Raw genomic sequence first — 14,405 nt, forward strand, 5'->3', positions numbered from 1 at the left:
CAATAAGAAAAGTAAAGTGCAAGAAAATATACACAACAGTCACAAAAGCAAGGCGGCAGGTGGGATCTCCTCTGGCACACAGTTTTTCTCCCAGAACTCCGACCCCTAGTCCATACCTCCCAACTGCCACGGATTCTGCAGGACAGTCCCGGGTTATGTCCTACAATCGCGATCAGCTTGTCCCAGATTCAACTCATCTGCGTCCGAAGATTAGAAAATTGGACTGGGGAGAGATGAAGGAGGACATTAATTAAACTGGGGGTAGATGACGAGGAGCAAGTAAACTGGAGGCAGATGAAGAGGGGAAATTCAGCTAGTGGCAGATATAGGGGGCAATTAAGATGGGGCAGAAGAAGAGGGGAAATTAAACTGTGGACAGATGAAGGGGTAATTAAACTGGAGGCAGATGTAGGGGGACATTACGCAGGTGACAGATGAAGAGAAGACTAAACTAGTGGCAGATGAAGGGGTAGTAAACTGATGACAGATGAAGGGGGCATGAAATTGGTGGCAGATGGAAAGCAGGACATTCAATTGGTGGCAGATGAAGAGGGACATTAAACTGAGGATAGATTGATGGTACATTAAACTGGAGACAGATGTAGGAGTGGACATTAAACTGTGGTGGACAGATGGAGGGTGACATTAAACTAGCGACAACTGGAAAAGGACATTAAACCCTGGGAGTAGCTGGAGGGGGACATTTCTGCCTCTAGTTGCCCCCAGTTGCCCCCTTCCAGCTTCCCCAGTTTAAAAGGGCTCTATCAGCAAAATTATGCTGTATGAGCCCCACATATGCGTGAATAGCCTTTAAAAAGGCTATTCAGGCACCACTAATCTTATTTTAACCCCCCTCCCATTTTAAAATAAAACTATAAAAACATATATGTAAATTATACCTTAGCGTGCATGCTGGGTGGGTGGTCGTGCATGGTCCGACATCATCTTCTGGCACGCCTTCCTCTTCTTTCTTCTTTTTTTGGTGACGCCCTGCGGTCTTGGCTCATCCCCGGCTTCATCGTCGTCTTCTTCCAGTAGTTCAAATCCGATTGGATCAAATCCGGCCTGGGCGCACTGCCATTGAGAAAAATGACGCCGAAGCGTGCACAGTAGCTCCGGAGGAAGTGCTACTGCGCACACGCTAGATTTGAACCAATCGGATTTGAATCGAAGATAACGATGAAGTCGGGGAGAAGCCAGGACTGGAGGGCATTGCCGAAAGAAGAAAAAAGAAGAGGAAGGCGTGCCAGAAGATGACGTCGGACCATGGATCACCGCCCAGCGTGCATGCTAAGGTATGATTTACATATATGTTTTTATAGTTTTATTTTAAAATGGGAGGGGGGTTTAAAATAACATTACCGGTGTCTGAATAGCCTTTTTAAAGGCTATTCACGCATATGTGGGGCTCATACAGCATAATTTTGCTGATAGAGCCCCTTTAATGTCTACCTCTATTTGCCCCCAGTTTAAACTGGGCATAAGGATAGGGACTTCATACTGTGGGGAAAGTCCAGGGGAATACTATAATTTGAGGTCATATAATGTTAAGGTGACTGTAGGAGCGTTATACTGTGTGAGGGTACAATGGGCAATGGGCAGAGTCAACATAGAAGCTATGTTATGATATGGCGAAAATAATTAAAATAAATATTTTATTGATATGCATTAAAATATATTCCCCGGGTATCAAACTTGATAAAAAGTCGTAACAACCCCCAAGTCCAGCTGTACAAGTTCCCTACACAAGATCCAAACAAAAAAGTGAATTCAAGTGGCAGATTCTCTATTAATAACTAGCACACACCCTTGGCTCACTTGTGTGAAATAATAGGAAGGATTGAGTGCAAATATTACATAAATTATTTATTGCACACAACAAAATCCCTATACAACTTGAAAGAAGGGACACATAATCGATAAAAGGGTGGGGTGGAAATAGGTTAACAATCCCAGCTCTAATTGTAATGCCTGGGATAGGGACTGGACACCCACTAATTATAGTTAGGTGGCTTCCCTAACTCCATAGATACATCATATTTGAAGCATCCTGCGCAACTATAAAATGCTGCTGACAAAAGTATCCATAGATACATTATTCCACAATTTTGTGTATCACAGTAACCGCTGGAGACTAACAGAGTACAGCCACCGCCTCAAGTAATATAATGATTAGAGATGAGCGAACACTAAAATGTTCGAGGTTCGAAATTCGATTCGAACAGCCGCTCACTGTTCATGTGTTCGAATGGGTTTCGAACCCCATTATAGTCTATGGGGAACATAAACTCGTTAAGGGGGAAACCCAAATTCGTGTCTGGAGGGTCACCAAGTCCACTATGACACCCCAGGAAATGATACCAACACCCTGGAATGACACTGGGACAGCAGGGGAAGCATGTCTGGGGGCATAAAAGTCACTTTATTTAATGGAAATCCCTGTCAGTTTGCGATTTTCGCAAGCTAACTTTTCCCCATAGAAATGCATTGGCCAGTGCTGATTGGCCAGAGTACGGAACTCGACCAATCAGCGCTGGCTCTGCTGGAGGAGGCGGAGTCTAAGATCGCTCCACACCAGTCTCCATTCAGGTCCGACCTTAGACTCCGCCTCCTCCGGCAGAGCCAGCGCTGATTGGCCGAAGGCTGGCCAATGCATTCCTATGCGAATGCAGAGACTTAGCAGTGCTGAGTCAGTTTTGCTCAACTACACATCTGATGCACACTCGGCACTGCTACATCAGATGTAGAAATCTGATGTAGCAGAGCCGAGGGTGCACTAGAACCCCTGTGCAAACTCAGTTCACGCTAATAGAATGCATTGGCCAGCGCTGATTGGCCAATGCATTCTATTAGCCCGATGAAGTAGAGCTGAATGTGTGTGCTAAGCACACACATTCAGCACTGCTTCATCACGCCAATACAATGCATTAGCCAGTGCTGATTGGCCAGAGTACGGAATTCGGCCAATCAGCGCAGGCCAATGCATTCTATTAGCCCGATGAAGTAGAGCTGAATGTGTGTGCTAAGCACACACATTCAGCACTGCTTCATCACGCCAATACAATGCATTAGCCAGTGCTGATTGGCCAGAGTACGGAATTCGGCCAATCAGCGCTGGCTCTGCTGGAGGAGGCGGAGTCTAAGATCGCTCCACACCAGTCTCCATTCAGGTCCGACCTTAGACTCCGCCTCCTCCAGCAGAGCCAGCGCTGATTGGCCGAATTCCGTACTCTGTCCAATCAGCACTGGCTAATGCATTGTATTGGCGTGATGAAGCAGTGCTGAATGTGTGTGCTTAGCACACACATTCAGCTCTACTTCATCGGGCTAATAGAATGCATTGGGCAATCAGCGCTGGCCAATGCATTCTATTAGCTTGATGAAGCAGAGTGTGCACAAGGGTTCAAGCGCACCCTCGGCTCTGATGTAGCAGAGCCGAGGGTGCGCTTGAACCCTTGTGCAGCCTCGGCTCTGCTACATCAGAGCCGAGGGTGCGCTTGAACCCTTGTGCACACTCTGCTTCCTCAAGCTAATAGAATGCATTGGCCAGCACTGATTGGCCAGAGTACGGAATTCGGCCAATCAGCGCTGGCCAATGCATCCCTATGGGAAAAAGTTTATCTCACAAAAATCACAATTACACACCCGATAGAGCCCCAAAAAGTTATTTTTAATAACATTCCCCCCTAAATAAAGGTTATCCCTAGCTATCCCTGCCTGTACAGCTATCCCTGTCTCATAGTCACAAAGTTCACATTCTCATATGACCCGGATTTGAAATCCACTATTCGTCTAAAATGGAGGTCACCTGATTTCGGCAGCCAATGACTTTTTCCAATTTTTTTCAATGCCCCCGGTGTCGTAGTTCCTGTCCCACCTCCCCTGCGCTGTTATTGGTGCAAAAAAGGCGCCAGGGAAGGTGGGAGGGGAATCGAATTTTGGCGCACTTTACCACGCGGTGTTCGATTCGATTCGAACATGGCGAACACCCTGATATCCGATCGAACATGTGTTCGATAGAACACTGTTCGCTCATCTCTAATAATGATGAAATTATCCTAACCAGCGGGGTATAAACCTACACTGCCACATATATGATAATCAATGTCATTACGCGTTTCGCTCTTGATTGTAAGAGCTCCTCAGGAGACTAACAGGTATTAGCAATCACAAAATAAGTGGTGAAAAAGTCCTTCATGCAGCTATTCTAATAAACGTGATAATGACGGACAAAACCGCCGTTCCTCGTGCCTTGATGGTAGGAGCAAGTAGTTAAATTGTAACAACCAAGGGTCTAACTCACCTGCCCGCTCGCTCTCCCCACTTGGACTGGGGGCGTGTCTCACAACTCTACCCCCAAGTCCCAATTGGCTAGCAAGCACACCGGTCAGGTAATCATAGTACCCGGGACGCCAACTCGCGTCCACATGATCAAAACGAAGCATACAGCGCTTATAAGAAGGTGATCTTAGTTGGCAAATCTCCATGATACTAAATAAAAGATGTCATATTATATTAAATGATGTACCCAGAATGACATTAATCCAGGCAAAATCGAAAAGGTATCTACCTGTTATAAATAGATATAGAGCCTAACGCTAGGTTCACAGCTGCGTTCGGGTGTCCGTTCTGTGGTTTCCGTCTTCTGCATGCAAGAAGACGGAAACCACAGACTGGGTCCGGCCGTGAGCGGCGGTGAATGTTTTATGCTCTCCGCCGCAAAACCGTTTTTTTAAATCTGGACACAGAGTACTGCATGTCCGACTCTGTGTCCGGATTTAAAAAAACAGTTTCGCGGCGGAGAGCATAAAACGCTCACTGCCGCTCACGGCCGGACAGCTTTCTCACCCATTCAAATGAATGGGTGAGAAAGAGTCCTGCAGGTTTCCGTCTTCTGCCCCTGTTTTGTGCAGGAAACGGAAACCTGCAGAACGGACACCGGGCGCAGATGTGAATGAGCCGTAAATCATTGATAGTGATACACTCAGGATGACCAAGATCATAATCATAGTGCTTTGCAACAGTTGTGTGTCCTACATGGCCATGTATCTTATTGTCACATTTTAGTAAATTAAACAAAACGGGTCGCAGGATCCTTCATAGCCATAGTTCTCACTTTCATATTCTAATATACTAGGTAATAAGGCCGCAGGGTTTTATAATGCATCAATGAAAACGCATCAATCTGAACAGGGTCCAGTGTCTTCTTTATTAAAATCCCACCATTATTCAGAATGAGAACCCATATCCGTTGCGGGCAAAGAGGTTAGTGAATTGTAATCATAGATTACCATAATGATGTTCAAAAGTCAATTATAAATAATAAATAGCAGGACTCCACATGGTATTAAAGGGGTTCAATTTAGGAAAATATGGAATCAGAAATTTCTCACCAGACAAATGGGAATGAAGAGGGGAAAAACTATACACCGACACCATACTGGATACGATCAGATAACGTGGGAATGTCCAAAGTAAGTTCCCCCAAATTACTTCTGTATAGATAATAATAATAATAATAATACATTTTATTTATATAGCACCAACATATTCCGCAGCGCTGTACAATTTGTAGGGTTAAAATACAGACAGATACATTACAAGGAGAATCATTTCACACAATGGGACTGAGGGCCCTGCTCGCAAGAGCTTACAATCTATGAGGTAGAGGGGGTGACACAAGAGGTAGCAGGGGCGGTATTACTTATACAGGGGTCAGACACTTCTGTAATAGAGGTGACTGTCATTACACAAACATAAAACTTTATGAGCCGTCACCAGTCGTGTCCTGTAACATGTGGATGGAGCTTGGACCTATAAAGTTATCCTGAGATGACATCATATCATGTGGGATAATGTGGGAGCGGGGACAGAGGACGGTTAAGGGTTTACGTTAGACATTGTGATAGGCTTGTCTGAAAAGATGCGTCTTTAGTTTGCGTTTGAAACTGTAGAAATTGGGAGTTAATCTGATTGTCCGGGGTAGAGCATTCCAGAGAAGTGGTGCAGCTCGGGATAAGTCTTGTATACGAGCGTGGGAGGTTCTGATAATAGAGGATGTAAGTGTTAGGTCATTGAGTGAGCGGAGAGCACGGGTTGGGCGGTAGACAGAGATGAGGGAGGAAATGTATGGAGGTGCGGCATTATGGAGAGCCTTGTGGATGAGAGTAATAACTTTATATTTTATTCTATAATGAATAGGCAGCCTATGTAGCGACTGGCACAGACCAGAGGCATCGCTGTAGCGTCTAGCCTGATAGATGAGCCTGGCCGCTGCATTCAGAATAGATTGTAGAGGGGATAGTTTAGTGAGGGGAAGACCAATTAGTAAGGAGTTACAGTAGTCAAGGCGAGAATGAATCAGAGAGACAGTAAGTGTCTTTAGTGTATCTCTGGTAAGGAAAGGGCGTATTCTGGAGATGTTTTTGAGGTGGAGGTGACATGAACGTGCAAGTGATTCAACATGAGGGGTGAAGGAAAGGTTTGCGTCAAACATAACCCCGAGGCAGCGGGCCTGCTGCCTAGGAGTTATAGTAAGGCCTGAGACTGCAATGGATATATCAGGGACAGATCTATTAGATGGTGGAGACAGTAGTAGTTCAGTCTTGGAGAGATTTAGTTTCAGATAGAGCGAGAACATGATATTAGAGACAGCAGAGAGACAGTCACTGGTGTTCTGTATGAGTGCAGGGGTGATGTCACGGGAAGATGTGTATAATTGGGTGTCATCAGCATAAAGATGGTACCTGAAGCCAAATCTGGCAATGGTTTGTCCAATGGGGGCTGTGTAGAGAGAGAAGAGCAGGGGGCCTAGGACCGAGCCCTGAGGAACCCCAACAGCAAGGGAAAGAGGGGAGGAAACAGAGCCCGCAAATGATACACTGAAGGTGCGGTCTGAGAGATAAGAGGAGAACCAGGAGAGCGCAGTGTCATTGAGACCAACTGAGCGGAGCCTATTGAGGAGGAGATGATGGTCAACAGTGTCAAAAGCTGCAGAGAGGTCCAGAAGAATAAGAAGAGAGAAGTCGCCATTGGATTTAGCCATTAGGAGATCATTGGAGACTTTTGTGAGAGCCGTTTCAGTAGAGTGCAGAGCGCAAAGCCAGATTGTAAGGGGTCAAGCAGAGAGTTAGCAGAGAGATAGCGGATTAAACGAGAATAGACCAGGCGTTCCAAAAGTTTAGAGCTGAAGGGGAGTTTAGAGACAGGTCGATAGTTAGCAGCACAGGATGGGTCCAGGGAGGGTTTTTTCAATAGCGGGGTTATAACAGCATGCTTGAAGGAGGATGGGAAGATTCCAGAAGAGAGAGAGAGGTTAAATATTTTAGTAAGGTAAGTAGTGACAGCAGGCGACAGAGATTGGAGAAGATGTGAGGGGAAGGGGTCACTGCTGCAGGTTGTAGGGCGAGATGAAGAAAGTAGTTGGGAGACTTCCTCTTCTGTAACAGGTTCAAAAGATGAGAATGGACAGTCTGAAGTGCGGTTGGTGAGGGGATCCTTGCTATGGTAGGTGGTGGGATCAATGCGACCTGCGGCTTGGGCAGTGATTTCCTGACGGATCTTATCAATTTTAGCATGGAAATACGTGGCCAGGTCATCAGCACTAAGGTCTGTGAATGGCGTCTGCACCTTGGGTGTGAGTAAGGAGTGAAAAGTTTCAAAAAGCCTTTTAGGATTGCTGGAGAGAGAAGAGATGAGGGCGGTGAAATAGTCTTGCTTGGCGAGGTGAAGGGCAGAACTATATGTTTTAAGCATAAACTTGAAGTGGAGGAAATCTGCAGGTGAGCGTGATTTTCTCCAGAGACGTTCGGCACACCTAGAGCACCGCTGAAGAAATCGTGTCTGTGGCGTGTGCCAGGGCTGCTGCCTCCTTCGTGGGACTTTACGAGTGGAGGGGGGAGCCACCTCATCCAATGCATTTTTAAGGGTTTCATTATAGTGACTGGTGGCCAGATTGGGACAGGAGATTGAGGAGATGGGGGACAGAGAGGATGGTAGAGTATCTAAGAGGTACTGGGTGTCGATAGTACGCAAGTTCCTATATGTGTGTTGGGTAGGTGTATCTTGTGAAGGGGAGAGGGCACTGATGGTGAGAGACAGAAGGTTATGATCAGAGAGGGGCAGAGCAGAGTTAGTAAATTTAGAAATTGTGAGGAGTCGATGGAAGACAAGATCAATCGTGTTTCCACCTACATGTGTGGCAGAAGAAGAACATTGTGAAAGACCAAGAGAAGTGGTTAATGAGAGAAACTGTGAGGCAGCTGGGGAGTGAGGGGTGTCAATAGGGATGTTAAAGTCACCCATGATGAGGGTAGGAATGTCACTGGATAAAAAGTGGGGAAGCCAGGAAGCAAAGTGATCCAAAAATTGGTAGGGTGAGCCAGGTGGACGGTAGATCACAGCTACCCGTAAGGAGAGTGGGCGAAAAAGTCTGATAGCATGGACTTCAAATGAGGAGAACGTGAGTGAGGGTACCGGTGGAATGGCCTGAAAAATGCACTGTGGTGACAGAAGTAAGCCTACCCCACCACCCTGCCTGTTGTCAGGCCTAGAGGTATGTGAGAATTGTAGGCCACCATGAGACAGAGCAGCAAGGGAGGTTGTGTCTGCCTGCTGGATCTAGGTTTCAGTAAGGGCGAGCAGGCTGAGGGATTTACTAAGGAATAAGTCATTAATGTATTCTAGTTTGTTACACACTGAGCGGGCGTTCCAGAGAGAGCAGCTAAAAGAGACAGGGGAGGGGTGAGGGGAAGGAACACGGTAAATATTGATGAGGTTTGTAGGCCTTCTATGTGTGCAGGGAGAGGAGTTAGTGAAGGAAGGAGGGCCGGGGTTAGGAGAGATGTCCCCAGCAGCTAGGAGGACTAACATGGACAGAGACAGAAGGTGGTTCAGTGATTTATGTGAGCGCTTATATTTGGTATCACTGCTAAAAGAAGTAAAGGGATTAAAGAGACTGAAAAAGTGTGTGAGAGCTGTACATGGGAGAGGGAAGAAGAGAGGGACTGACATGGATGGTGTGTGCAGGTGGTAGAGGTGGAGGAGAGATCTGCAGGAAGCCAATGGCTAAGATAGTAAGAGACAGTGTAGCTATAGGATACCATGTGGTAAAACTTGTTCTTTTAGGTTGTAAGTTACCTGGTGTTCTGCCATGGTTAGCCTGTTTCGTGCCCTGTTTAAGTGCCATGTATAAGTGCACTTTGGTTAATCTGCACTTCGGTTAAGATGCAATTTGGTTAAGATTAGAGATGAGCGAACAGTGTTCTATCGAACACATGTTCGATCGGATATCAGGCTGTTCGATGTGTTCGATTCGAATCGAACATCACGTGGCAAACTCCCAAAAAATTCGATTCCCCTCCCACCTTCCCTGGCGCTTTTTTTGCACCAATAACAGCGCAGGGGAGGTGGGACAGGAACTACGACACCGGAGGCATCGAAAAAAATCGGAAAAAGTCATTGGCTGCCGAAATCAGGTGACCTCCATTTTAGACGAATAGTGGATTTCAAATCCGGGTCATATGAGAATGTGAACTTTGTGACTAAGAGACAGGGATAGCTGTACAGGCAGGGATAGCTAGGGATAACCTTTATTTAGGTAGGAATGTTATTAAAAATAACTTTTTGGGGCTCTATCGGGTGTGTAATTGTGATTTTTGTGACATAAACTTTTTCCAATAGGAATGCATTGGACAGCGCTGATTGGCCAGAGTACGGAACTCGACCAATCAGCGCTGGCTCTGCTGGAGGAGGCGGAGTCTAAGATCGCTCCACACCAGTCTCCATTCAGGTCCGACCTTAGACTCTGCCTCCTCCGGCAGAGCCAGCGCTGATTGGTCGAATTCCGTACTCTGGCCAATCAGCGCTGGCCAATGCATTCCTATGGATTCCTATATTCACACTCGGCTCTGCTACATCACACACTCGGCTCTGCTATATCAGATGGGCTGACCGGCACATCAGATGTAGCAGAGCCGAGTGTGCACACTCGGCATTGCTACATCACACACTCGGCTCTGCTATATCAGATGGGCTGACCGGCAATAGGAAGGGTCAGTTGGGGGCTTCAGCTTAGGGCACACTGTCCCTTGTGCCCCTTCCTCCAGGGTTCACCAGCAGCTTCTGGGGAATTATCATCTGCTATTCCCTAACAGAATAACCGGCCCCCAAAAAACCTACATCCATTGCTTCCCTACAGATAGCATGGATCCTATTCAGTGCCTTGCAGCCAAGTTGGATGGATTGACAGGCCTGGTAGCTGAGCTAGCTAAACAGGTTCAGGCCCTAACTGAGGCTGCTGCATCATCCCCAGCTGTTTTGGCATCTTATAAGGTCAAGATGTTACTCCCGGATCGTTTCTCAGGGGACCATGAAAAATTTGAGACTTTCAGGGAGTCTTGTCACTTGTACTTCCGTGTCAATCCACATGCGACTCAGGCCCAAATGGTGGGAGTGGTTATATCTCTTTTACAGGGGGATCCACAAGCTTGGGCCCTTAAACTCCCTCCTGATGCTAATGAGTAGTCTGATGTGGAAAAAAAAATTAAGTCCCTGGGCTCTATCTATGCTGAGCCAGACCACATTGCACTTGCGGAATCTCAACTTCTCACCATGCGGCAGGGGAAACGCTCTTCAGAGGAGTATTGCTCTGAGTTCCGTAAGTACAGTGTAACCGCAGGTTGGTGTGAGTCAGCGCTAAAAGCTCAACAAAGTTTGTGTGACCGTGTGAAGGAGCTCTGGGTTGGTCACCCAGATCCCCCTACTCTTGAGCAGGCCATGACTTTGGCGGTCCGTATTGACCGTAAGATCCGAGAAAATTTAAAAGAGAGAGTAGGGCCTGTTGCCTCCAAGTTTTCTGTCTCTTCCTCTCTCTCCTCTGAAAAACCTACCTTTCCTCCCCTCACTTCTGGTGAGGAACCCATGCAACTGGGAGCTGTGGATGCCAGAACACGATGAGAACATAGTCTCAGGAATAACCTGTGCCTGTACTGTGGTTCCTCTGGTCATGTCATCCGAGACTGCTCTATCAGACCCTTGTCACCAGTGAAAAAACTTCAGTGCCTGAGTGGTAGTCAGGAGAACCACTCAGGCAACCAGGTATTTGGTGGGAATAAGATGATGTTATCTGTGTCTCTGTCCTCTGGGGACAGGTCTGTTTCTGGCAAGGCCCTAGTTGACTCTGGGTCTGCAGCAAACTTTATTAAATATTCAGTTGTTGAATCTTTGGGCATTGAGCTTTTGCCACTTGACACACCTATGTCAATTACTGGTGCAGATTCTACTCCACTAGCCAGGGGTCAAGTCCGTTTTAAAACCCCCTTAATCTCCTTGCAAGTGGGTTCTACACACACTGAAGCCATAAGCTTTTTTGTTATGGAGCATCTGTCTTCTGATGTCATTTTGGGGCTCCCTTGGTTGAATCTCCATAACCCTATTTTTGATTGGGGTAAAAAGGAATTGGTAAAGTGGGGAGATCAGTGCTCATCCAACTGTATTGCTTTACATTCTGTAGATTGTGTCAGTGAGGAGAAGGTCTCAGCTACTAAAAGTTGGGAACGCCCCTCCGGTATTAAAACCTGGTGGTATCAGAAACGCCAGGTGAATAAAAAATGTTTGCCTGGTTCTCAAGCGTCTGTGGTTCAAGCAGAACCAAAATACAAGGCAGGGAAAATTCAGAATCCCTCTAAAACTAGTTTGTCTGGTGAGGGTCCGGTGGCCCCTCATAAAAGGGGGGGTACTGTAACATCTCTGCCTGTTCGGGGTTCTGCGCCACCCTCTGCTCGCATGCTGCGGCGCAGGAGGCGGGCGCAGTTTGATAATTTGCTTGATGTTTTTAGTTGCACTGTGTGAATACGGCTCTAGTTCTGTAATTGTATTTGCACCACACCCGTCTTCTGCCCTTGTTGCCTCTGTCCATTCAGTGGTTTGATTTTGTCTTGCCTGTATTGACAGCCTGCCTTCCTGTCATGTTCAGGGTGGGTTCTTCCTCCCCTATTTAGTCTTGGCTCATATTCACACTGGTGCCGGTTATTGCCTCTTGCTTGCTGGTTTCCCTTGCTGTTCTGTTACTTGTATTCTAATCCTTGACCTCTGGCTTCCCTACTGACAATTCTTTTGGACTCTGATTTGGCACTGCATCGCTCTCCTGTTACCGAACCCTGGCTAGCTGACCTCCCTTTGTTGTTGTTCGTCTTGTCTGCGTTTTGTGTTTTACGTATTCAGGGAGGGACTGTCTTCGTGGTTGCCGCCTATTACCTAGGATAGGGTCTGGCAATAGGAAGGGAAAGTTGGGGGCTTCAGCTTAGGGCTCACTGTCCCTTGTGCCCCTTCCTCCAGGGTTCACCAGCAGCTTCTGGGGAATTATCATTTGCTATTCCCTAACAGTTGGCTGTTATTGTTTGTAATAAACCACATTCGTGGAAAAAGAAAATGTCCATTGCAGAAAATTAGTAGCAGTAGTAGTAGTCCAAAATCATGGAGGCATTCAAGGCCATTTCCTCCCTTTGCCCCCGCCATCTTGGAAACCTAGAGGGTACCATCAGAAAATTCTTAGGAGAAAAGTCAGCATCACACTGGATTCCTTAAAATATAACTTTTAATTCATCTTGTAGAAAAAAAATAGTCCAAACCAAACAAAAAATGAAAGATGGGAAAAACATGTAGACACAAAAAGTGAATGAAAAGCGCTGACGCATTTCGGGACTGTCTATCCCTTAGTCATATCGCAAATAGAACTCTGAATGTCTCTCAGGCTACCAACTTTATTTATACTCCCTTTAAAGACCAATCGTCAGTAATCAATTCATTAGACACCTGCCCGTTTACAACCTATAGTCAAACCAACATATCCAAGCTAAGTTAACAATATTCACCTGCGCCTTACCTTTATCTGATGCTATTTAATTGTGTTTCAATACGATTAAAACATGAATAAATACTATAACCAACTTGTTTCTTTATATCATAACTATTTACTTACACATTCTATGCCAAATGAATCGCAACTTGAAACACTCTATTGTAAAACCTCCATACACTGAGACTTCATCTCATAAGTATATAAACATTGATTATATTAAAGAAGGAAGGAAAGGAGAAGGGGGAAACTAAGTTCTAAGTTTTCTTTATTCTAATATGGGAGTTCTGAGAAACTCACTATAATTTCAAAGGATGAATGGGACCCTACAATCAATCCACGATAATCATATGATCACAGCCAACCAATCACCTTTCAATATGATTCCGGTCAATTTACAAGCATTTCATGAATGAAACTTTTCAGCTCATCATATAGTTATGTGGCCGTTCTCAACCAATACAATTACATTTAAGCAAATGTTGCATATCTACATTGTGTTACCTTTAATATTTCTTCTTATATTATAGAATGATATTCTATTTCAATATAATTAATTAAAGATATGGATAAACACATTAGCTAACATTTTGCTTCCTTACGTCAGTAGTTGCTTACAATCGCTTCGAGATTTGACAGAAAATGGAAAACCACTTTTCATAAGCTACAATCTTTATTGACGCCAAAACGTTTGAATTTTTTACACTATGCGCACTTCCAAATGATTATTCAGAAACTCAAGTTGGACACTCCCTCTAAGAGGGCGCTAACACCATTTGAAACTATATTAAACTCTGCTGATCCCATGAAACGTTCTATCTCGAAGTGTAAGTCCATTCTCTACAATTCTAGCTCCCCTTCCAAACCTCTCTATATCTCCTCTTGGGAGAAAGAATTAAATGTTAAATTGACAGAGGAAGATACAGCTTTGATCCTCAGAAACTCCAATGGTTTTTCTACATGCGTAAGGCAGCAAGAACTACATTTTAAAGTTCTTTCTCGTTGGTATAAAACACCAGAATGGCTTCGCCATAGGAAACTTTCTGACACTGATTTATGCTGGAGATGTAAAAAACAAACGGGATCCATGCTACATATCTGGTGGACATGTGACCTCATACAGGTTTACTGGAAAGATATTCAGTCCCAGATCAATCGCATTTTGAAGTCGAATTATGTGCTGACTCCAGAATTTGTTCTCTTGTCGAAGCCATTATCACCAGGTGTTAAATTGAAAGAAAATCTTTTGACTCATCTTGTAGAAGGAGCTAAACAATTGATACCGCTCTATTGGTTGAAATCTGACATTCCACCTGTAGCTTTGAGGCTCGAAAAAATGCATCAAATCGCTAGATTTGAAGAACTAATCAGTTGGAAAGAGAGATCCCATGACAAATATCTCAAAATTTGGGCACCCTGGTGGAAATCCCTTTCGCTATGATTTTGTTGGATATACTTACGCTGTCTTGATATATCCCCATTCTGTCATCCTAAACCCTTTTCTTTACCTTCCTCTCTCTTCCCCCCCCATCTCTCTTCCCCCCAGTTT

General features: G+C 45.3%; 1 protein-coding gene across 1 annotated transcript in view; it reads right to left on the reverse strand.

Moving 5' to 3' along the window:
- The window catches only part of LOC142201159 (glutamate decarboxylase 1-like), a 49,850-nt gene extending 45,363 nt beyond the window's left edge, over positions 1–4,487 (reverse strand). The window contains exon 1 of the mRNA XM_075271985.1: positions 4,304–4,487. Coding sequence (XP_075128086.1) covers positions 4,304–4,487 — 184 coding nt within the window. The remainder of the gene's footprint in view (positions 1–4,303) is intronic.
- Between the last annotated feature and the right edge of the window lie 9,918 nt (positions 4,488–14,405).

The sequence above is a fragment of the Leptodactylus fuscus genome, chromosome 4, assembly GCF_031893055.1.
Source record: "Leptodactylus fuscus isolate aLepFus1 chromosome 4, aLepFus1.hap2, whole genome shotgun sequence".
NCBI classification, from domain to species: Eukaryota; Metazoa; Chordata; class Amphibia; order Anura; family Leptodactylidae; genus Leptodactylus; species Leptodactylus fuscus.